The sequence below is a fragment of the Brassica rapa genome, chromosome A05 (genome assembly GCF_000309985.2).
Source record: "Brassica rapa cultivar Chiifu-401-42 chromosome A05, CAAS_Brap_v3.01, whole genome shotgun sequence".
Taxonomy (NCBI): domain Eukaryota; kingdom Viridiplantae; phylum Streptophyta; class Magnoliopsida; order Brassicales; family Brassicaceae; genus Brassica; species Brassica rapa.
The window spans coordinates 27,940,668-27,958,803 of record NC_024799.2 but is presented as its reverse complement, the minus strand read 5'-3'; the positions used below and the strand labels follow the sequence as shown (position 1 = coordinate 27,958,803).

At 39.9% G+C, this 18,136-nt stretch overlaps 6 protein-coding genes across 6 annotated transcripts; 4 read left to right on the top strand and 2 right to left on the bottom strand.

Moving 5' to 3' along the window:
* Positions 1–47: 47 nt before the first annotated feature.
* LOC103855131 (probable NADH dehydrogenase [ubiquinone] 1 alpha subcomplex subunit 12) lies at positions 48–1,451 on the top strand. Its single transcript, XM_009132084.3, has 5 exons — positions 48–225; positions 327–353; positions 472–563; positions 873–982; positions 1,070–1,451. Exons 1-5 carry the CDS (start codon positions 134–136, stop codon positions 1,226–1,228), a joined length of 480 nt encoding a protein of 159 aa, XP_009130332.2. The 5' UTR covers positions 48–133; the 3' UTR covers positions 1,229–1,451.
* Positions 1,452–1,699: 248 nt separating this feature from the next.
* LOC103855130 (D-xylose-proton symporter-like 1) lies at positions 1,700–5,381 on the top strand. Its single transcript, XM_009132083.3, has 14 exons — positions 1,700–2,126; positions 2,282–2,385; positions 2,584–2,662; positions 2,754–2,813; positions 2,940–3,006; positions 3,086–3,210; positions 3,279–3,380; positions 3,464–3,832; positions 3,921–3,968; positions 4,056–4,118; positions 4,299–4,379; positions 4,495–4,593; positions 4,686–4,823; positions 4,988–5,381. The coding sequence occupies exons 1-14, from the start codon at positions 2,079–2,081 to the stop codon at positions 5,117–5,119; spliced, it is 1,515 nt and encodes a 504-aa protein (XP_009130331.1). The 5' UTR covers positions 1,700–2,078; the 3' UTR covers positions 5,120–5,381.
* A 299-nt stretch (positions 5,382–5,680) lies between these two features.
* Positions 5,681–7,566, top strand: LOC103855128 (NADPH-dependent oxidoreductase 2-alkenal reductase). Its single transcript, XM_009132082.3, has 5 exons — positions 5,681–5,978; positions 6,176–6,356; positions 6,606–6,772; positions 6,872–6,954; positions 7,048–7,566. The coding sequence occupies exons 1-5, from the start codon at positions 5,754–5,756 to the stop codon at positions 7,424–7,426; spliced, it is 1,035 nt and encodes a 344-aa protein (XP_009130330.1). The 5' UTR covers positions 5,681–5,753; the 3' UTR covers positions 7,427–7,566.
* A 144-nt stretch (positions 7,567–7,710) lies between these two features.
* LOC103855126 (NADH dehydrogenase [ubiquinone] iron-sulfur protein 6, mitochondrial) lies at positions 7,711–8,723 on the top strand. Its single transcript, XM_009132080.3, has 3 exons — positions 7,711–7,947; positions 8,192–8,276; positions 8,380–8,723. The coding sequence occupies exons 1-3, from the start codon at positions 7,804–7,806 to the stop codon at positions 8,487–8,489; spliced, it is 339 nt and encodes a 112-aa protein (XP_009130328.1). The 5' UTR covers positions 7,711–7,803; the 3' UTR covers positions 8,490–8,723.
* A 28-nt stretch (positions 8,724–8,751) lies between these two features.
* On the bottom strand, positions 8,752–12,144 carry LOC103855127 (ATPase family AAA domain-containing protein 3-A). The gene is made up of 8 exons (XM_009132081.3): positions 11,597–12,144; positions 11,387–11,482; positions 11,062–11,172; positions 10,665–10,974; positions 10,373–10,463; positions 9,893–10,217; positions 9,525–9,673; positions 8,752–9,443 (listed from the first exon to the last, which is right to left on the bottom strand). Exons 1-8 carry the CDS (start codon positions 11,846–11,848, stop codon positions 8,936–8,938), a joined length of 1,842 nt encoding a protein of 613 aa, XP_009130329.2. The 5' UTR covers positions 11,849–12,144; the 3' UTR covers positions 8,752–8,935.
* Positions 12,145–12,402: 258 nt separating this feature from the next.
* On the bottom strand, positions 12,403–17,485 carry LOC103855125 (cellulose synthase-like protein D3). The gene is made up of 4 exons (XM_009132079.3): positions 17,042–17,485; positions 15,912–16,838; positions 14,852–15,659; positions 12,403–14,507 (listed from the first exon to the last, which is right to left on the bottom strand). Exons 2-4 carry the CDS (start codon positions 16,796–16,798, stop codon positions 12,762–12,764), a joined length of 3,441 nt encoding a protein of 1,146 aa, XP_009130327.2. The 5' UTR covers positions 16,799–16,838; positions 17,042–17,485; the 3' UTR covers positions 12,403–12,761.
* Between the last annotated feature and the right edge of the window lie 651 nt (positions 17,486–18,136).

Genomic DNA, 18,136 nt, shown 5'->3' with positions numbered 1-18,136 from the left:
CCATGAAGCATGGATCCATGCGAATAATGCAACACACAGAACGAAACGGTGCGTTTCGACGTTTGTCCATCGTATTTGTTGTCCCTTGTTGTTTCGAGTTTCCGACATCGATCCAGATAGAGAGAGGACAGCGATGGCATTGACGGTGGCGAAGAGTGCGTTGGAGGCGATTAGAGAGAAAGGTCTCGGAGGTTTCCTCAGGATGATCCGAGAAGAAGGCTTTCTGTTAGTATTTCTTATCTCTCGTCCTCTTCGATTCGATTTTGTTAGATCCCTTATAACATAGCCATTCTCTCTAATTGGTTATTTCAATTTTCTCATTACAGGAGATGTCTGCCAGATGGGAACCTCTTGTAAGTATCTAATGTATACATGATTCAACTGGTTTAAATCGTTGTAGTTTTCTTTGTTGTTAGAGTCACACAGTTTCTGATCAATGTATTATTATTTTTTGTCTCCGTATTATTTAAGGCAAACCAAAATACACAACATAGGAGCAACGCTTATTGGTGTGGACAAGTTCGGTAACAAATACTACCAGAAGCTTGGCGATACTCAGTGCGGTACGCTCTTCCCTTTAGTATCATGCTTTTTGCTAATTACTGATTACTGTAGGATTTATAATACCAGTTACTATCTATTTTTATCTCTTCTCGTCTAATGAATTTTATTTAATATTACTTCAAATGTCTCTTGTCTACTCTGAAATGTAGCATTTTGGTTTAACCCTTGAACTGTTTATCGAACCAACATCTATTTATCTGCTAAATTGCATACTTTTATTTGGTAAAAACATAGTGGTGTGACTGTGAGTGTATACTCTATCCAATTCGCTTTATTTACATATAAACATTGAGTCCACTTGCTAACAGGTAGACATAGGTGGGTAGAGTACGCATCGAAGGATCGTTACAACGCATCTCAAGTACCAGCAGAATGGCACGGGTGGCTTCATTTCATCACTGATCACACTGGAGATGAGGTATATAAATATAAAACCGATTTTAAATATTATGTAGTTATAATAAGTTGCTTCCTAACTTGAAAGAAAATTTAATGTCTCTCTCAGCTGTTGAGTCAGAAACCAAAAAGGTATGGGATTGAGCATAGAGAGAACTTCTCTGGACATGGTGATGCATACATTTACCATTCGAAAGGACATACCTTGAACCCGGGGCAAAAGAACTGGACTCGGTACCAACCATGGGTTCCCACCAAGACCAAGTAAGAATGTGAGAGCTCTGGTTTATGCTCTGAGTGAGTGATTTGTTGTTTTGTTTCTGTCTCTTTTGAATAAAAATCAAAGCTGATTTGGATCTAAAAGCTGAATAATTGGGTTCATGGAATTGTGTAATTGATGCTGTTTTGCTTACTCAAGCTTCCTTCACCTCTGGAGAGGAGATTATTATGTTACATGATTATAAATATTATTTTGAAAAAGCAGTTACTGATAATTTGATCATATGAAAGCTCTGTTGAAAAAAAAAAAACTATGTTAATTGCTGTAAATTACAGAAATAAAAAATGCTAAAAATTAAAACAACATGAGTAAGTTACAATTGTCCGGGCTAGGAGAATGAAGAGTTTTCTTATAAAATTATGACAAACCCCGAATATATAATTTCTGAGTCTCGGATCAAAACAAAGAAAAAAGATCTTTTCATGAAAGATATTCTAACATAAAAATAAATGGTAGACAGAAATTTGAAGAAAATAACTCTGTTGAAATGTAACAAACTATATAGCACATAAAACATGTTTTATATGAGATTAAACTAAGATTGGTTGAGAGAAAGAAAAAAAAAAAGTTAAAAAAGAGTAAATTTTTTCACCAACTAAAAAAAACAGTAATTTGAAAAGTCCGTTGACAGTTAATATCAGCCAGTCATAAATAGTCGTCTCCCGTCCTCTCATTTTATCTCCTCTGCCAATTCAAAAAACTCTCTGAGCTAAAAAAAAAATCAGAAATCGTCAAAGCTCCCCCCCAAGAGAGCGAGATAGAGAAAGATCTTCTATCTCCTTCTCTCCCTGAACAATCTTCACTCAACGAATCTCGGGACCCCCCTTGAACCGTAGCCATGGGGTTTGATGCCGAGAAACAATCTATCGTTTCTGTTGAAGGACAGGTTTTGCACATCATCTTTTCTCCGTTCAAAAAAAAATGATCTGAGTTTTGTTTGTTTGTTTGTTTGTTTGGTTCTTGTTTGGTTCTTGTCCGGTCAAAATAAGGGGCTTGTACATTTGATTTTTTTTTTATTATTATTATTGTATTCTTGTGTAGGTTGGTGATTCATCTTCAGGTGAGATTAGCTCAGAGAAACAACCTCTGATCAAAGAGAACCACCACAGCCCAGAGAACTACTCTGTTCTTGCAGCCATCCCGCCGTGAGTTGTTTTTTTTTTCTATCTGTCGTTTTCCTTTTTTTTGGTTTGGTTGTCATTAATACAAACTATGGTCCCACAAATATTTTGACTGCTACTCACAGTTTATTGCTAATGTTTCTTCGAAAAGAAGCAAGTGGGTGCTTTGCACATGATAGAGACTTGTCTTAAAAAGCATACTAAGAAGTCATTTATTGTCAGGTTTCTCTTTCCAGCTCTTGGAGCGTTGCTTTTTGGTTACGAGATTGGTGCCACTTCTTGTGCTACCATTTCTATTAAGGTAATTTGCCTTTAAACTGTGCTTAAGCAGTGCCATTGCGTTGTTCTCTTGAATTTTTACTAGTCTAAGCTGCTTTTAACTTCCTGTGCAGTCGCCTAAGCTAAGTGGAATCTCATGGTACAACTTGTCTTCAGTGGATGTTGGTATCATTGTGAGTCATCTTCCACTTTTCTTGCTCCTTGTTAGTTATTGCATTAGTTTTTTTTTTTATTGTTTCCTCTTCTTGTGGAAAGACAAATAAAATTTGCTTACAATATTTTTTATAATTTTTGTGCAGACTAGTGGCTCACTGTACGGTGCCTTAATTGGATCCATTGTGGCATTTAGTGCTGCTGACATTATAGGTTAGTTTCATCTTGTTTACATAGCAATGTCTCCAACTGAAAGAAACTGAATTGTTTTTGGATTGTTTTTTTTTTCAAGGAAGAAGAAAGGAGCTGATTTTGGCTGCGTTCTTATATCTTGTTGGAGCCATTGTGACTGCAGTGGCACCTGTCTTCTCTGTCCTGATTATTGGACGCCTTATGTATGGCATCGGTGTTGGACTGGTAAAGATCGATTACTCTCTTTAGCATTCTTCTTTAACTTCAAAGCTGATGTGTCCAATTTACTGTAGACAATGCACGCGGCTCCAATGTACATTGCTGAGACTGCTCCTAGTCAGATACGTGGACGGATGATCTCACTAAAAGAGTTCTTTACCGTCCTTGGGATGGTTGTAAGTTCTCAAATCCCTGTGGCTTTCAGAGTTTTTATTCCTCAGTTTGAAGTTACAGAATCGATTCTCTCTGTTTTGTGAAGGGAGGTTATGGAATAGGTAGCCTTTGGGTTACAGTTACCTCTGGTTGGCGTTACATGTACGCAACGATCATCCCTTTGCCGGTTATCATGGGAGTTGGAATGTGTTGGCTACCAGAATCCCCTAGGTGGCTGTTACTGCGCTCTCTCCAAGGTAAAGGGAATGTGGAGAGCCTTCAACAGGCGGCAATCAAGTCTCTTCGCCGCCTTAGAGGGTCTGTGGTAGTTGACTCAGCCGCTGAGCAAGTGAACGAGATCTTGGCTGAGCTTTCCTCTGTGGGTGAGGATAGAGAAGCTACACTTGGTGAGTTGTTTCAGGGCAAGTGCTTGAAGGCTCTCACTATAGCAGGAGGTTTAGTCTTGTTGCAACAGGTTGGTGCAGTTAATTCATCAAATGTCCTTTAGGAGAAAGAATGATAGCTAAATATATGTATGTGTATTTTTTTTTTTGAAATGGTAGATAACTGGGCAACCAAGTGTGCTTTATTATGCTCCATCAATACTTCAGGTTTTTCTTCTCATCTCTAATTAAGTTGGCTTTTGTTTCACTATGAGAAGATCTTAACTTCTTTCTTTGGACCGCTATAACTACTAGACTGCTGGCTTCTCTGCTGCTACTGATGCAACTCGGATCTCAATCCTGCTCGGTTTACTAAAGGTATTCATTTTCTTCCATCTAGTTTGGCATATCAGATCTTTTTAGCTATGAAAAAATTGGAGGAATAATAAGTGTATGAGTGGTTAGCAAATTTTAAACTGTCTTATCCTTGTGAACAAGTTTTTATGCAGCGATATGTTTCCTTTTGAATGACTTAACCGTGGTACTTTACTGTTGTAGTTGGTTATGACTGGAGTTGCTGTTATAGTGATTGACAGACTTGGAAGGAGACCTTTACTTCTTGGTGGTGTTAGTGGCATGGTCTGTCCTCTTACTTCTTCAGTCTTTTTTTTTTTTTTCTCTTTCTTTGTTATGGACTTCATGAGACAGAAAAATTAAATGATTTTTAGAATTTTTTTGCCTCTTTGTGTAACAGATGATCTCACTGTTCCTCCTGGGGTCATACTACATCTTTTATAATACTGTACCAGCTGTTGCTGTAGTTGCATTGCTACTGTATGTAGGCTGCTATCAGGTAAAACTTTTTCACAGATTTTTTTCTTTCTAATTAAGGTTCCACTCTTCGAAATTAATATCTTATAATTTTTTTGATACGTTCTTGCACAGTTATCCTTTGGTCCTATTGGTTGGCTGATGATTTCAGAGATATTCCCCTTAAAACTAAGAGGCAGAGGAATCAGCATAGCAGTGCTTGTGAATTTCGGCACAAACGCGCTTGTGACATTCGCTTTCTCACCTCTAAAGGTAAAGATTCAAGAACCAAGAAACTCAAGTAGAGGTTCCCCCATTTAGCTCTCAGCTAACCAACTCTTAAGATTGTTTCTCACTGAGCTACAATCCATTATGATAATTACAGTGATCATATATCGAGTTTAAAGGGTTTTGGCTCACGTGGTGTTTTTCTGCAGGAGTTGTTAGGAGCTGGAGTATTATTCTGTGGATTCGGAGTGATATGTGTAGTGTCTCTCTTCTTCATATACTTCATTGTGCCTGAGACAAAGGGTCTCACTCTTGAAGAAATTGAATCCAAATGTCTCTAAACAAGGGGAACTCATCTTAGCTCCATTTGCACTGCTGCTTCATTGCTTGAGGCTATGGACGGCAAACGCAGTAACCAGAGGCGGTGTCGCCATTTACCGCGGAATTTCACTGGTCGGTCAAAAAGAACCTCGCGGCAAAAACTTGGTCAACTTGTAAATTTCGAATGTTTTCTTAATATGTTTTCTAAAATGTAAAAAATCACTCTTTCCGAAAAAATATTTCTATTTCAATTTCGAGATTTTTCTATATTATTTGCAATAAGTATTTTTTGTTGTATAAGTATTGATTTTCAAATAAATACCTGCCGACAAAAAAAATTACGAAATGTGAAACGAAACTTAATTATCGCAAAATAACAACAACAAAAAGTAGCTCAAAACAATATGAAAGTAGTGTGAAAATAAAAATTGTACTACGCACTGTGACGTCACTGATTATCACACAGAACATAATATAAACGTCATAAACTGGAAAAGAAATAAGACGAGAATTCTCTTTTTATCTTCAGAGATTGTGGCTATGATCACACGTTACATAAAATCCCCTATAAAAAGCAGACGCGCGTCCTCAACGTTCTTACAGACATAAACAAGAATTCATAATACTTACCAAAAACTAAATCAGAAGATAACAATGGCGAGCAACAAGCAAGTCATATTGCGAGATTACGTCACCGGTTTCCCCAAGGAATCAGACCTCGTCTTCAACGATGCCACCGTGGATCTAAGTGTTCCGGCGGGATCTAACAAGGTTCTGGTGAAGAATCTCTTCTTGTCTTGCGATCCTTACATGCGCATTCGCATGGGCAAGCCTGATCCCTCCGCTGCTGCTCTCGCTCAACCGTTCAAACCCGGCCAGGTACAAATTATGAAGAATCTATGGTGGACTTTTCGTGATTAGTGAATACGTGTAACCAGTCATGCATACGTTTCACTGTTTGTAGCAGTAATAGTTTTGAAATAAATATTTTAAAATTCAAATATTATTATTTTATTAACCCCATGTTAATTTTATTCTTACCTATTGGTAAATGGTTCACCGTGTTGTGTTTGCAGCCAATCTATGGGTATGGAGTGTCAAAAGTGATAGAATCAGGGCACCCTGATTACACAAAGGGAGACTTACTATGGGGTATTGTTGGATGGGAGGAGTACAGTGTTATTACTCTAACTCCTTACTCACATTTTAAGATCCTACACACTGATGTTCCCTTGTCCTACTACACTGGCCTTCTTGGTATGTCATTCTATTTTGACCATCCATGCAGTTTTTCACTTGGTAATTTCAGAGAAGAATGTGAACTTAATAGTGAAAGCTTTGTGATATTACAATGCTTGATGTGCTTCTCTCTCCATGATTATTAGCATGATACATTGATTATTGTGGCCTGGCCTTGGGTTATTGACACAATCTCCCAATCATATGTTGAAAATTAAATGGCATTGTTCAGTAGTTTACTAGTGGTCATTGCTCTGTTTCTGACAGGTATGGCTGGGATGACTGCCTATTCCGGGTTTTATGAGATCTGTTCTCCTAAGAAAGGAGAGACTGTCTTCGTCTCAGCTGCATCTGGTGCTGTTGGTCAACTCGTGGGACAACTCGCAAAGATTATGGGCTGTTATGTCGTTGGAAGTGCCGGCAGTAATGAAAAGGTAATCAGACTTTACTTTTTTTTACTCTTGTTGTTGATCCAATGCTAACAACACATAGAGTGACTTACTTATCCCCTGTTTCCTTTCTTTTGTTACAAGGTTGAACTTCTCAAGAATAAGTTTGGGTTTGATGAAGCTTTCAATTACAAAGAAGAGCAAGACCTTAACGCTGCCCTGAAAAGGTCAGTAGTAAACACTTGTTTTTCATATATCTAACATCTTCATGGGACGAGAGCATAGATTTGACTCAAACCCTTTTTTTTCTTCACATCCAGGTGTTTCCCGGAAGGCATAGACATATACTTTGAGAATGTAGGAGGCAAGATGCTAGACGCAGTGCTCCTAAACATGAAGCTAAACGGCCGCATCGCCGTATGTGGGATGATCTCACAGTACAACCTGGAGGAGCAGGAAGGTGTACGCAACCTATCAACCGTCATCTACAAGCGAGTTCGGCTTCAAGGATTCGTGGTCTCTGATTACTATGACAAATACTCCAAGTTCCTGGAGTTTGTGCTTCCTTATATTAGAGAAGGGAAGATCACTTACGTTGAGGATGTAGCCGAAGGGCTGGAGAAGGGACCTTCTGCTTTGATTGGACTCTTCCATGGTAAGAACGTCGGCAAACAGCTCATAGTGGTGGCTCGTGAGTGATGATGATTGAGAGACGTTTTAGAGTTGTTTTGTAAGTTTAAGTTTGGCCTTAAGTAATGTACTTCACTTTCATTCTAATAATAAAAGCTTTCTGTGTTGTAGTATTACTGTATTAGTATATGATGATTGCATTTGAAATTTTTGTTAATTTTGATTTGACTTGGTAATTAGCCGAAAAAACTAACCCGGTAACCCATCGCTAAACCCGTAAACGATTACATTATTTTATGGGCCTTGTGGAATTATAAACACATGGGCTATCATTTATCACTAAAGCCCAAGTTAGAAGCTGAATATATCATTTCTCTCTCTCGCTCACTCGCTAGCTATTTTTCTCTTGAGGATTATTTTTTTGGTTGGGTGTTGAAGGAGCGAAAATGGCGTCGAATCTCCTGAAAGCTCTGATCCGATCGCAGATTCTTCCATCTTCGAGGAGGAACTTTAGCGTAGCGGCGGCTAGCACTCAGCTCGACATTCCAACAAACGATTTAGTCGGAAACCACACCGCCAAATGGATGCAGGTAACTTATAGATCTTTCTTTCTCATCCTAAATGATTGTCGATGATGAGCTCCCCTATAGTTAGATCTAGATATGACATGTTTAGGATTTTCTCATCTGGTATTGGTACTGGATTCGTTTTTGCTTAAACTGCTTCACGGTTTTCTGGATTCGTGAAACTTAGTGTGATGTTTAAAATAAATGTTTTCATGCTTCCTTTTTACTCAACAGTTTTCGTATGTAAGGAACTTAAACTGTAACACAGGATAGAAGCAAGAAGTCGCCAATGGAACTGATCCATGAGGTTCCACCTATCAAGGTTGTTGGAAGAACTGCTGCTTGTGAAGGAGGTTCGTTCGTCTCCTCTTCTCAACACTGCTTTAAGATACTCTTTAACGTTGTGATTTTTACTCAACTGGAGACTGATATATTAGTATAACGTATAACGTGCAGACACCAATCCAGCACTCGGTCATCCAATTGAGTTCATTTGCCTCGACCTACACGAGCCTGCTGTCTGCAAGTACTGTGGCCTTCGTTATGTTCAAGATCATCATCACTAAATGCAATTTTCGCAAGTGAAACATCTCTCCCCTCTCATCTCTCTCTTCCTTTTTATTGCATTGTCAAGTTTGTGTATTGCTTCTATGAGGCTCCGACATCTTGATATATCATTTCTAATAAAGGATTCTATCACATTAGTGCAAGTGCGACTTTATTTGATCGCATTTGTCAGATTGTAACATCCAATATTTGATACTCTTTTCCATGACAAGGCTTGTGGATTTCTTACATAACCAGTGTCGAGTAATGGTCTTTTTGCCGTAAAGAATCTCGTTTTTATTTTAATTATAGTTTGGGCTTTGCCAAGAGCAAATAATTTAACGCAGTAAGAGTACAAAAACTCTCCTTAACCAAAAAGGACTAACAGTAGGATTCAAATCTCCTCCTCTAAACAATGTTGTGATGGTGAAACCACTTGATCAGAGCTTATACCGTATGTAAAATCTCATTCCGTATCTGTTCCAGCCAGTTTTCTTCTCTGCTGATGCTCTGCAACTTTGTAATCCACAACCTCTCTGAACAGCACAGAGTCCAACACACAGTCTTCACTTCCATAAACAGCTGCTTGAACACTCGCCATCAGCTTCGCAATCTCTCTCCCTGAGAACCCATCGGTTTTGGCAGCCGCTTCCTCTAAAAGCTCTTCGGTGACACCCTTTATCTCGATCTTCTGCTGCTCTTTCTTGAAGAGGCGGTCGAATAAACCTGGCTTTGTCGGACCAGCTTGAGCTATGTACTTTTCTAGATATAGGCTTAGAAGCTTGGACCGCTCTCCTTCTCCGGGTAAAGGGAATTCGAGAACCTCATCCACACGGTCAGCCACAGCTGAGTCTAGGTCACCTGGTCGATTTGTGGCAAGTGCTAAGACTATGTCTTTGGACTGATCACCCGTGCGGAAGAGAAGGGCGTTTAGTGCACTCCTTTGAGCTTCACTCATGTATGTTTTGTTCCTCCTGTTAAATTGTGATAAAACACATTATGAACAAAGTGTTGAAATGACCAGCATGTAATATGATTTGAGTAACAAGACTTACTCGCATAAAAATGCATCGGCTTCATCAATGAAGAGCAATAAGCCTCTCTTAGACTTCTTCCCCCAATCAAACAGTTGGTGAATCTTTGTAACAGCCTGAGATCCAAGGGGTGCAACATCTCCACCAGTCATCAGTGCATAATCCAATCCCTACACGAATTATAAACGTTACAATAACAAAAAAAAGATGAAATAACAAAACCAGACAACACCATGAACAACATATAACTAAGAGCTAAACTTCAAATTTCATATGCAATCATGAAAATTAGCAACCACCATCCTATATGCTTGAGACTCCACTGTCCATTTGGGTGTCTTAAATAACAATTTTTGCAATAATAAACAGATATTAAAGAGAATACATACAGATTTACGAGCCAGCTCTCTGGCGACCATTGTTTTTCCTGTTCCCGGAGGACCATAGAAAAGCATGTTTCGGAATGGTGCTTGGTGCGATTTTGTGTTGGCGGTTGCCTTAGCTAGGTGTTCAATTCTCTTCTGTAGGGAAGGATGCAAGATAACATCACCAAACCCTTTTCCATTTTTGATAGCTGACCCCTTTCCGCGCAGTGTGGACAATGCACGAGAAACCGAGCCAGACCAAGGGTACTTTCCCCTTGAAGATTCTCGGATTAAGGATGGTTGTCCTAATATTCTGTCTACATAGCTCCAGATGACCCTTGCACCTTCTCTGCAACAAACAATTTAGCAGTCGGAAAATTTTTAAATCCAATATTGCAGAACAACTAGCTGATAGACAAACTAAGAAAACAGTAATCAAGTAATGTAAAACGAGAAATTTCATAGCTACTTCCTCAACCTACGGACAATATATCTTGTCTTTACCTCGTTGTGTAGATTCCAGCAGCGAGAGCGGTGGCTCCCCCAACAGCAACAATCAGTTTATTTTGATCCGTAAGAATTGCACGCAACCCGCCTAGGAAAAAAAGAGTAAAATGTCAAAACACCTGTTAATACAATTAGAACGTACATATGTTAATGCAGTGTATAGATTATAAGGCCACACATCTAATCTAACCACTAACTCATGTCACACCAGCGTTATGAGTTTGATTGAAAACGGGTTGCATAATGTCTAAGAAAATAGAGACACAATGTATGGAATCAAATCTCACACCTCCAATATGTTCGAATGTAGTGTTAATGGCAGCAACCCATTTCTCTCTCTCTGCATTTGCACGATCAACAAGCATTCTCCTGTTTACATCTTCAGCAAGCCTTGCTTCATGGGCTCTTCCTTCCGCTTCCGCTATGGATTTGACCCTGATTGTCTCGCGCTCAATCTCAGCCTTCTCCCTCTCAGTCTGTCGCCTCTGTGCCTGGATCTGCTCCTCAGTAGCTCGCCGAGATTGCTCCTGCCTGATTGCCGAATCTTCTTGCATTTTCACAAGTTCTTGATTTCTTGTTCTGTGATACTCATTCTCAGCCTGTAAAAAACCATATACGCAAAATCTGTCAGAATGAAGAAAACAAAAGCTTTAGATGTTGTGAAATTGTAATAAAAAGTTGCATGCCTGCATCCTCTTTCTAGCCAAATCATCTTCGTAACGAGCCATCTGAGATTTAGTCTGTGCTTGGTGCTGAGCAAGTTTCTTCTGTTCATCATATATCACCTTTTGCCTCTCCTGTAAAAATTGGAAAATGTCAGACACACTACACTCAAGAAACATAATAATGAAATGATGCAGAGAAAGTGTCTCATAGTGTTCAGAAGCTGAAACTCCTACTATTTTCGACTTTACTACGATCAAAAGGGGGCGATAGTTGTAACACGAGACATTCATATAAACACACAAAACATGGGATAGTGAAGTTTGAAGTTAGTAGTAGATCTCTCACAGTTTCAGCTTGGGCTTGCATAGCTTTATACTCTTGCCCCTTGGCTGCAAACTCAGTTTGCTTTGTCTCTTCTTTCTGCTTAATACCTTCAAAAACCTGAAACATTCAAACCAGACTCTATCAGATTATAACGTAGAGAGCATCATCCACTGTAATGTTCCCTAAACCTAAAGCATGATTCTAAGAGACAATCAAAAACACAAAGAGGACCTGTTTGGCGTAAGAGGAGCTGTTAATCTCCTTCAAGGCATTAGCTCCTCGCTCCAGCGCCTCCGGATCGAAACCGCCGGAGCTCGTCCTCGGATTATCATTCCTAGATCGCGGAGGAGCAGAAGATTCAGGATCAGAAGCAGCCTGATGCTGTGGAGGAGGACCATCTGCAGCAGCGACTTTCGATTTCGAAAAGGAAGACGAAGCGGCTGCTATAGCTGAGATAAAACCAATCGCACATTTCTGAGCCATGAGGACGAGACTTAGGGTTGTTCCGGATTAGAGAATGCTATAACAAATTATGTAGAAGAGATTGGCTTGGAGAAGAAGAAATTCGCAGCTGCCATAGAGAGAGAAAGCTTCTCTAAATCTCAAAGGTTTTGGTAGGGTTTAATTTTATGGATATTTGACCCGCTAATCAGACCCGTTTAAGCCCATTAATTTGATTTTTTTTTTGTCTCCATTAATTTGAATTTTAACTAAGTTTTTATTGTTAAATCACATTTTAAAAAATTATGGTGAGTTTCTTGTTTAAATTGATTTTTTTTTGTCAAAATATACATGAGATTTAATTTGTAACCACATTAAAAAAAAATATGGTGAATTTCTTGTTCTTGAAATTGTATACCATTTAAATTGATTTTTTTTTTGTCAAACTATACAATTTCCTCACAAAACAAAGAAGTTGTGAAGAAACGTTTCTCTTCAATTTTGATGAAAAACAAATTGATTAAATAAATTTAGTTTGAAATGAATTTTCTTCATTTTTTGTTTATCAAACAAGTCCAAGTGAATCAAGAAATCTCTTTAAGAAAAAACTGCATATAATAGATTAACAGTAGCCAGCGTAAATAAATTCATCAATACAGATCAAAGATTACAAAATATAGAAAGACAAATTAAAAAAAAAGAAGAAAATTGTCCTTTCCAACAAAAATCAAAGAGAGAAGAGAAAATGTCAAAAGACAATGAGAGAAGTTGTTTTGACTTGCTCTATGTTTGTTTGGCTCAAACTATACTGTGTGCTCTTGGCCAATCTATTGCCTCCAGCTTTTAAAAGCTATCAGTCTCTTGCAAGACTCTCATCTTTGGACAGAAGAAATGTAAAGAGACTTTGAGTTTTGATGTAGAAAGAACTGAATAGAGAAACCAAACCTATTATTACTCATGGGAAAGTGAAAGATCCTCCAATTTGAGTAGAGCCAGCAGGTGGATTAACAGCCACCCAAAGCAGAGATATGGTGATAGCAATAAGCCCCGACCAAACATAAACAATGGTCGGAGTCTTCCCTCTTCTTCCCATAAGCCCTTTAGCAAACGGATAAAGATGAGCCAACACCCAAAAACTGAAAAACACTCCTCCTATCAACTTACTCCACTGCGGAATCACACTATATATCGTCCTGCTAAACCCAACCGCAATAGCTATCAAATTCACCATCATGATGGTGATCGGTGGGATCATCAGAGACGTCCATTTCACTATGTAGAGATCCGCAAACTCGTCGTCCACGTCGTCTCCTCCGGACTTAGACGTCAACGTGAACGAGATTTCGATTCCAGCCACCACTTTGAGCAGCCCTTGGATGACCGCGGCTAAATGAGCGCTCGTCCCACCGATGAGCCAGAACTGCTCGTTCCTCCACCACTCCTCGAGGGAGATTCCTGACCATTTGATCTCGAGGAGAGCGAGCAGGCAGAGAGTAATCGAGATTATCAGAAGGTAGATGAGGAACGTGACGTTGAGCGTTTGGACTATGAACTGCCCTGAGAAGAGCGAGAGTGCGGGGAGGAAGCAGTAGACGATGAGGAAGATCGAAGTAAAAGGATAGATTCCAACGTTAAGGTAAGCAATTCTCTGGAGGATCTTCATCCTCGGGCTAGCCAAGAAGGCATTGTTTCTCGAGAAGAAGATCTCCACTGAGCCAGTAGCCCAGCGGAGAACCTGGTGGAGCCTATCCGTCAAGTTGATAGGAGCCGTGCCGCGGAAAGCGTCACGTTTCGTCACACAGTAAACTGACTTCCAGCCACGGTTATGCATTCTATAACCAGTGACAACGTCCTCAGTGACGGATCCGTAGATCCAACCGATCCTAGTCCCCCACTCGGTTTTATCCTCGTACCAACATGAGATGACTGCTATAGCTTCTGCCACCGTCGACGCATCGAGAAGCTCACGAGGGATGGTGAGAGCTCCCGGGGGTCTCCCGTTCTGCACGGCGGGGTGATCAGCGAGAGGACGGCCTTGGAACTCAGCTACAGGGATCGAATCTATAAGGAACGTGGAGTTTCCGAACTTCTTGGGGACCAAGGAAAGATTCATCTCTTCATCATCATCAGAGTCACCACCCATTCTCAAAGACCTGTTCTCTTCAGGGATCTTCTTCTTCTTCTTGCGAGGGAAGCAGCAACTACAGCATCCAGGATGGTGCTCTTTAGACCGAGGCGGGTCAAACCCGTACAAGGCGATTCTTCTGAAGAGACAACCCGTTCCGACGTAGACAGGACCCATCAAACCATCGAGAGCTCTCATGTTGACATCGAAGAAGACAGTGTTGTGATTCGCGTAACGATCAGATGGGTCAATGCCTTCGAACCTTTGCGGGAACTGAACGTAGCAAAGCCGGTCGCCGCCACGGTCCATCATGAAACACATTCCTTCTCTTAAAGCTTGAGAGTTGTATATGTAATGATCACAGTCGAGATTTAATATGAACGGACCGTTGGACATGATTGCGGAAGCTCGGACGAGAGCGTTCATTGCTCCTGCTTTCTTGTTGTGGTCATAACCTGGTCGTTTCTCACGGGAGACGTAGACTAGAAGAGGGAGGCGAATGTCCACATCTGTAAGATCTAAGAAACCTTCGGATACTCCATGTAATGGCTCATCACTAGGAGGCTTCAACATCACCTGCATTTATAAAAAAAAAAATTGAAAATATTGATCTAAGAACACATATATATTTTACATTTATATAAGGTATTTTATTTGTGGATTTTAATTATAAAATTATTTTGATGAATTATCAAAATTAGATATGAAAAACAAAAGATATTTAAACAAATTTGTAGCTTTGTACTATCATTATTACTTAATTTAACAGATTCAATCTATTTAAATCGATTTAAAATGATTTAGAACTGTTTAAACCAATTTGAGTAGTATAAATCAGATTTTATGGAAACCGTTTCGGTTAGGATGGAACTGCCGCCTAGAACCATGGTTACTAATGAACTAAATGATCCAAAATGTACCTGAATGATACCAGCATGGTCACTACGGGAATGATCAGGAGCAGAGTTTAACCAAGTTCCAGGCCAATGAGTACCATCAGCCATCCAAGTAGCTTTAGGAATCTTGACAGGCTCTACAATCTCATCCTCTTTGTTCTGTCTCTGCTGCTTCATTGCCTTAATCTCTTCCCTCGCGTGATAAGCATCAGAACGTCGCCTGATAGAGTCAGGCAAGCCGTTGATCCGAACCTTATACTCATCATACTCGCGCTTCACCTTCCTCCTATCCTTAACGAAGTCAGCCTTCACCTTGTTCTTGTAAGGATCTCTCTTCAGACTAAAATACGAATCCGGATTCCTCGGTTCTATATTGTGTTTACGACAGAAAGGAACCCATATGTTTGCAAAACTCGCTGCTTCGGCCATGGCTTCAAACGTCAGAAGCGCTCCTCCATCGTCTGAAACGTAGCAAGCAAGCTTTTCCACAGGGTAGTCAGCTGCGAGGATGGATAAAATGGTGTTGGAAGTGACAAGAGGTGGCTCTTTGTCCGGATCTGCCGTTGACACAAACATATCTAGTCCAGGGAGATCAGACTTCCCGGTCGGGTTGCTTGGTGTAGGTGTTTCGAATTTCTCTTTGAGAACATTGAGATCAGTAGCTCGGTTGATGGGACACAGCTTTGGAAGCTGATCAAGAAGCCAAGAAAAGGCGAACCAAAGCTCACAAACCACAGACATTCCCCATAGCCATACTGCATCTGGGTTTTGGTGCTTAATCCTCCACATCAAGAACAGTGCAAGAACAACTATTCGAATAAATATCAAAAGCCTACACAAGAAAAATTAAATGTATCAGTGAAAGTTTGAAATGTTCGAGAAATAACTAGGCGGTAGTAAGACGTCTTATATGGAATTATTGATTAGGCCGATTTTTTGAATGCCTAAACCATTCTACAAAAAATGAATTGTTTAGGTCCGATTTGCCGACTAGTAGGTGAATGCCTTGGTGCCGTACCGATTTTTAGAGAATTTTGAACTAAATTATGATATTTTGGATTCATAACAAACAAACAGTATTCACCTGTAAGGACTAATAACAGCTGCAGGAATCTGGAGCTTCCGAGTAAGCGGTCTCCACGGTCTGCTCATCAGATCCTGTGGCCCCATACCGTGACCATCCTTCTCACTACCTAAGTTCCCATCTTTCGTCCAAAAAGCATTACCGTAACCATAAGTCCCACTCGTCTCAAACAACCACCTGTTATGATCAAAATCCCCAGTTTGACTCCTCATCAAACCAGACTTAGTCGACTTCATCAACGACAGTCTCCTCTCCATCTTCGACCCACCAGACGGCGGCGGAAGCATAGGCCTTTGCTGCTTCTGCTGCCCATCCTCAGCCAAATCCGTAAGATCAGTGTTCCTGTAAGGCTCCTTACACCCTGGACACATCCCGCCGCCCGCTTTCACAGCGTCCACAAAGCAATCCCTACAGATTTTGAAATCACACTCGCAAGGGAGAAGATCTTGACCTCTCCCATCACTCATCACCTTCACATCGCAACCGGGAATAGCACAAGACGAGCCTTTAGCGCCCGCCATCTGCGGATGGCTGGTCTCGGAGTCAATCACCTTGTCCATGAGATGAGCACGAGTGACGCTGTTGAAGCCGCCAGTGAACAGGGAGCTTGACACGTACTGCTCCTCGACCTTCTGAGAGATGGAGGGATCCATGGGCTGGTTGTCTGGAGTCGGGGGGATGTGGACCGTGTAGTTTGTGAAATCAACGCTTCCGAGCTCGCTGTCGAGGTCATCTCTCGAGTAGTTGACGTAGCGTCCAGAGGATGTTCTTCGAGCGAATGTCACGCCAGGTGGCTGCTGCTGCTGGTGGTTCCTCACGGCTTCAGCAGCGTCAGAGTTTGTTGATAGGTTAGATCGACTGTTAGTGAAGTGATTATTAGACGCCATTGTCTAATAAATCCACCTGGCTTTTCTAGCCGGCAGATCCCTGAGAGACAAAAGGTATAAAGGTCAAATCTGCAAGTCATAATCAAAGAAATAAAACAGATCTAGAGCTGAACAAGAACAAGATCTTATCATAGTAATATTATCAAATAAAGACATAAAAAAGACAATGATCATTGTCTCATAACCCCCACCAATAGAAGAGAAGCAGCTAAAGAAGTATATCTCCAACTCACTAAATGTTACCTGAGAGTTTGTAGCAGAGGAAGGTTTGAGGTTCAGATCTTCTGGAGATTAAAGAAGAAGCAAACGGTTTCTTCAATTTAACAAATATTTGATGACGAGATCAAATGTGGTGGTCGTGTTACGCAAACTTTGTCATGAACATTTGAGAGAGAAGGAGGAGGAGGAGAATAAGAAGAGACGAGGAAGGAAGGGGGACTTAGTCGTGACCAAATACATCTGCACTACTACTGATACACGTTACGCTGGCAACCATTGCCTCTATTTTTTTATTCACAGATCGATCTTACAGAAATTATTATATTATATAAATAATGGACTGAAGATCCAAAGATTTTTGCTCTTTGATTTTTAACTGGTAGGGGCTGTAACAATAACGACGACTGTCTAAACGCCGGCGAGAGAAAAAGTTCGGCGGAGATCAGTTTTTTTCTTTTTTTACCCTCTGGTATTCTTTTTTGACTTGAGGTTTTCGGACAAGGTAGAGAGTTAAGATTATCCATTATTTATTTATTTTTATTAAAAGTAACGCGTTCGATCGAAAATGTAAATATTATTTTTGGATATTTCCGCGTTAATAAATATTATTTTTTTGGTAGCTAAGCAACATTAGGTATTTTTAGGTTGGATTCAACGTGTGTGTGTTTGCATACAACCCGTCAAAAACGTCAATCACGCATTTGGTATATATAGAGATCAAAGTCATAGTTCTGCATTTTAAAAGCATAGATCAAAAAAAAATATAATAAATTTTTAAAATAAAATGTCCAAATTACTAAACTGTAAAATCACATAAAAATCAATTATCCTTTCTAATCTGATAATATACTTGAAGATATATGGATTGACCGGTATTTACAAGAGAGTTTTTGGGTTGTAATATTTTTTATATTTTCAGATATAGGAATATGCGTGCAAACTCTCTTGCCAAATAGACGAAAAAAATGATATTTTCTTTCCCCATGTAAATCAGATGGGTCGAAGCAAGCAAACGTTTTCTCGAAACAACTTAATATCGATTAATATCGTCTATCACTTGGATCTAGTTAAATTAGTTAAATAGGTTTTTTTTTTTTTTTTTTTTTTGTCACAAAATTA

Excerpts from the sequence above, each read along its gene's own strand:
- LOC103855131 (XM_009132084.3), top strand. The coding sequence starts at position 134 with ATGGCATTGACGGTGGCGAAGAGTGCGTTGGAGGCGATTAGAGAGAAA. Across the intron at positions 226-326 it reads ATCCGAGAAGAAGGCTTTCT|GAGATGTCTGCCAGATGGGA; the intron begins GTTAGTATTTCT and ends TTCTCATTACAG. Across the intron at positions 983-1,069 it reads CTGATCACACTGGAGATGAG|CTGTTGAGTCAGAAACCAAA; the intron begins GTATATAAATAT and ends TGTCTCTCTCAG.
- LOC103855130 (XM_009132083.3), top strand. The coding sequence starts at position 2,079 with ATGGGGTTTGATGCCGAGAAACAATCTATCGTTTCTGTTGAAGGACAG. Across the intron at positions 2,663-2,753 it reads GTGCTACCATTTCTATTAAG|TCGCCTAAGCTAAGTGGAAT; the intron begins GTAATTTGCCTT and ends CTTCCTGTGCAG. Across the intron at positions 3,211-3,278 it reads ATGGCATCGGTGTTGGACTG|ACAATGCACGCGGCTCCAAT; the intron begins GTAAAGATCGAT and ends AATTTACTGTAG.
- LOC103855128 (XM_009132082.3), top strand. The coding sequence starts at position 5,754 with ATGGCGAGCAACAAGCAAGTCATATTGCGAGATTACGTCACCGGTTTC. Across the intron at positions 5,979-6,175 it reads AACCGTTCAAACCCGGCCAG|CCAATCTATGGGTATGGAGT; the intron begins GTACAAATTATG and ends TTGTGTTTGCAG. Across the intron at positions 6,357-6,605 it reads CTACTACACTGGCCTTCTTG|GTATGGCTGGGATGACTGCC; the intron begins GTATGTCATTCT and ends TGTTTCTGACAG.
- LOC103855126 (XM_009132080.3), top strand. The coding sequence starts at position 7,804 with ATGGCGTCGAATCTCCTGAAAGCTCTGATCCGATCGCAGATTCTTCCA. Across the intron at positions 7,948-8,191 it reads ACACCGCCAAATGGATGCAG|GATAGAAGCAAGAAGTCGCC; the intron begins GTAACTTATAGA and ends ACTGTAACACAG. Across the intron at positions 8,277-8,379 it reads AACTGCTGCTTGTGAAGGAG|ACACCAATCCAGCACTCGGT; the intron begins GTTCGTTCGTCT and ends TATAACGTGCAG.
- LOC103855127 (XM_009132081.3), bottom strand. The coding sequence starts at position 11,848 with ATGGCTCAGAAATGTGCGATTGGTTTTATCTCAGCTATAGCAGCCGCT. Across the intron at positions 10,975-11,061 it reads TGGCTAGAAAGAGGATGCAG|GCTGAGAATGAGTATCACAG; the intron begins GCATGCAACTTT and ends GGTTTTTTACAG. Across the intron at positions 10,464-10,664 it reads TACATTCGAACATATTGGAG|GCGGGTTGCGTGCAATTCTT; the intron begins GTGTGAGATTTG and ends TTTTTTTCCTAG.
- LOC103855125 (XM_009132079.3), bottom strand. The coding sequence starts at position 16,798 with ATGGCGTCTAATAATCACTTCACTAACAGTCGATCTAACCTATCAACA. Across the intron at positions 15,660-15,911 it reads GCTGTTATTAGTCCTTACAG|GCTTTTGATATTTATTCGAA; the intron begins GTGAATACTGTT and ends TTTCTTGTGTAG. Across the intron at positions 14,508-14,851 it reads ACCATGCTGGTATCATTCAG|GTGATGTTGAAGCCTCCTAG; the intron begins GTACATTTTGGA and ends TTATAAATGCAG.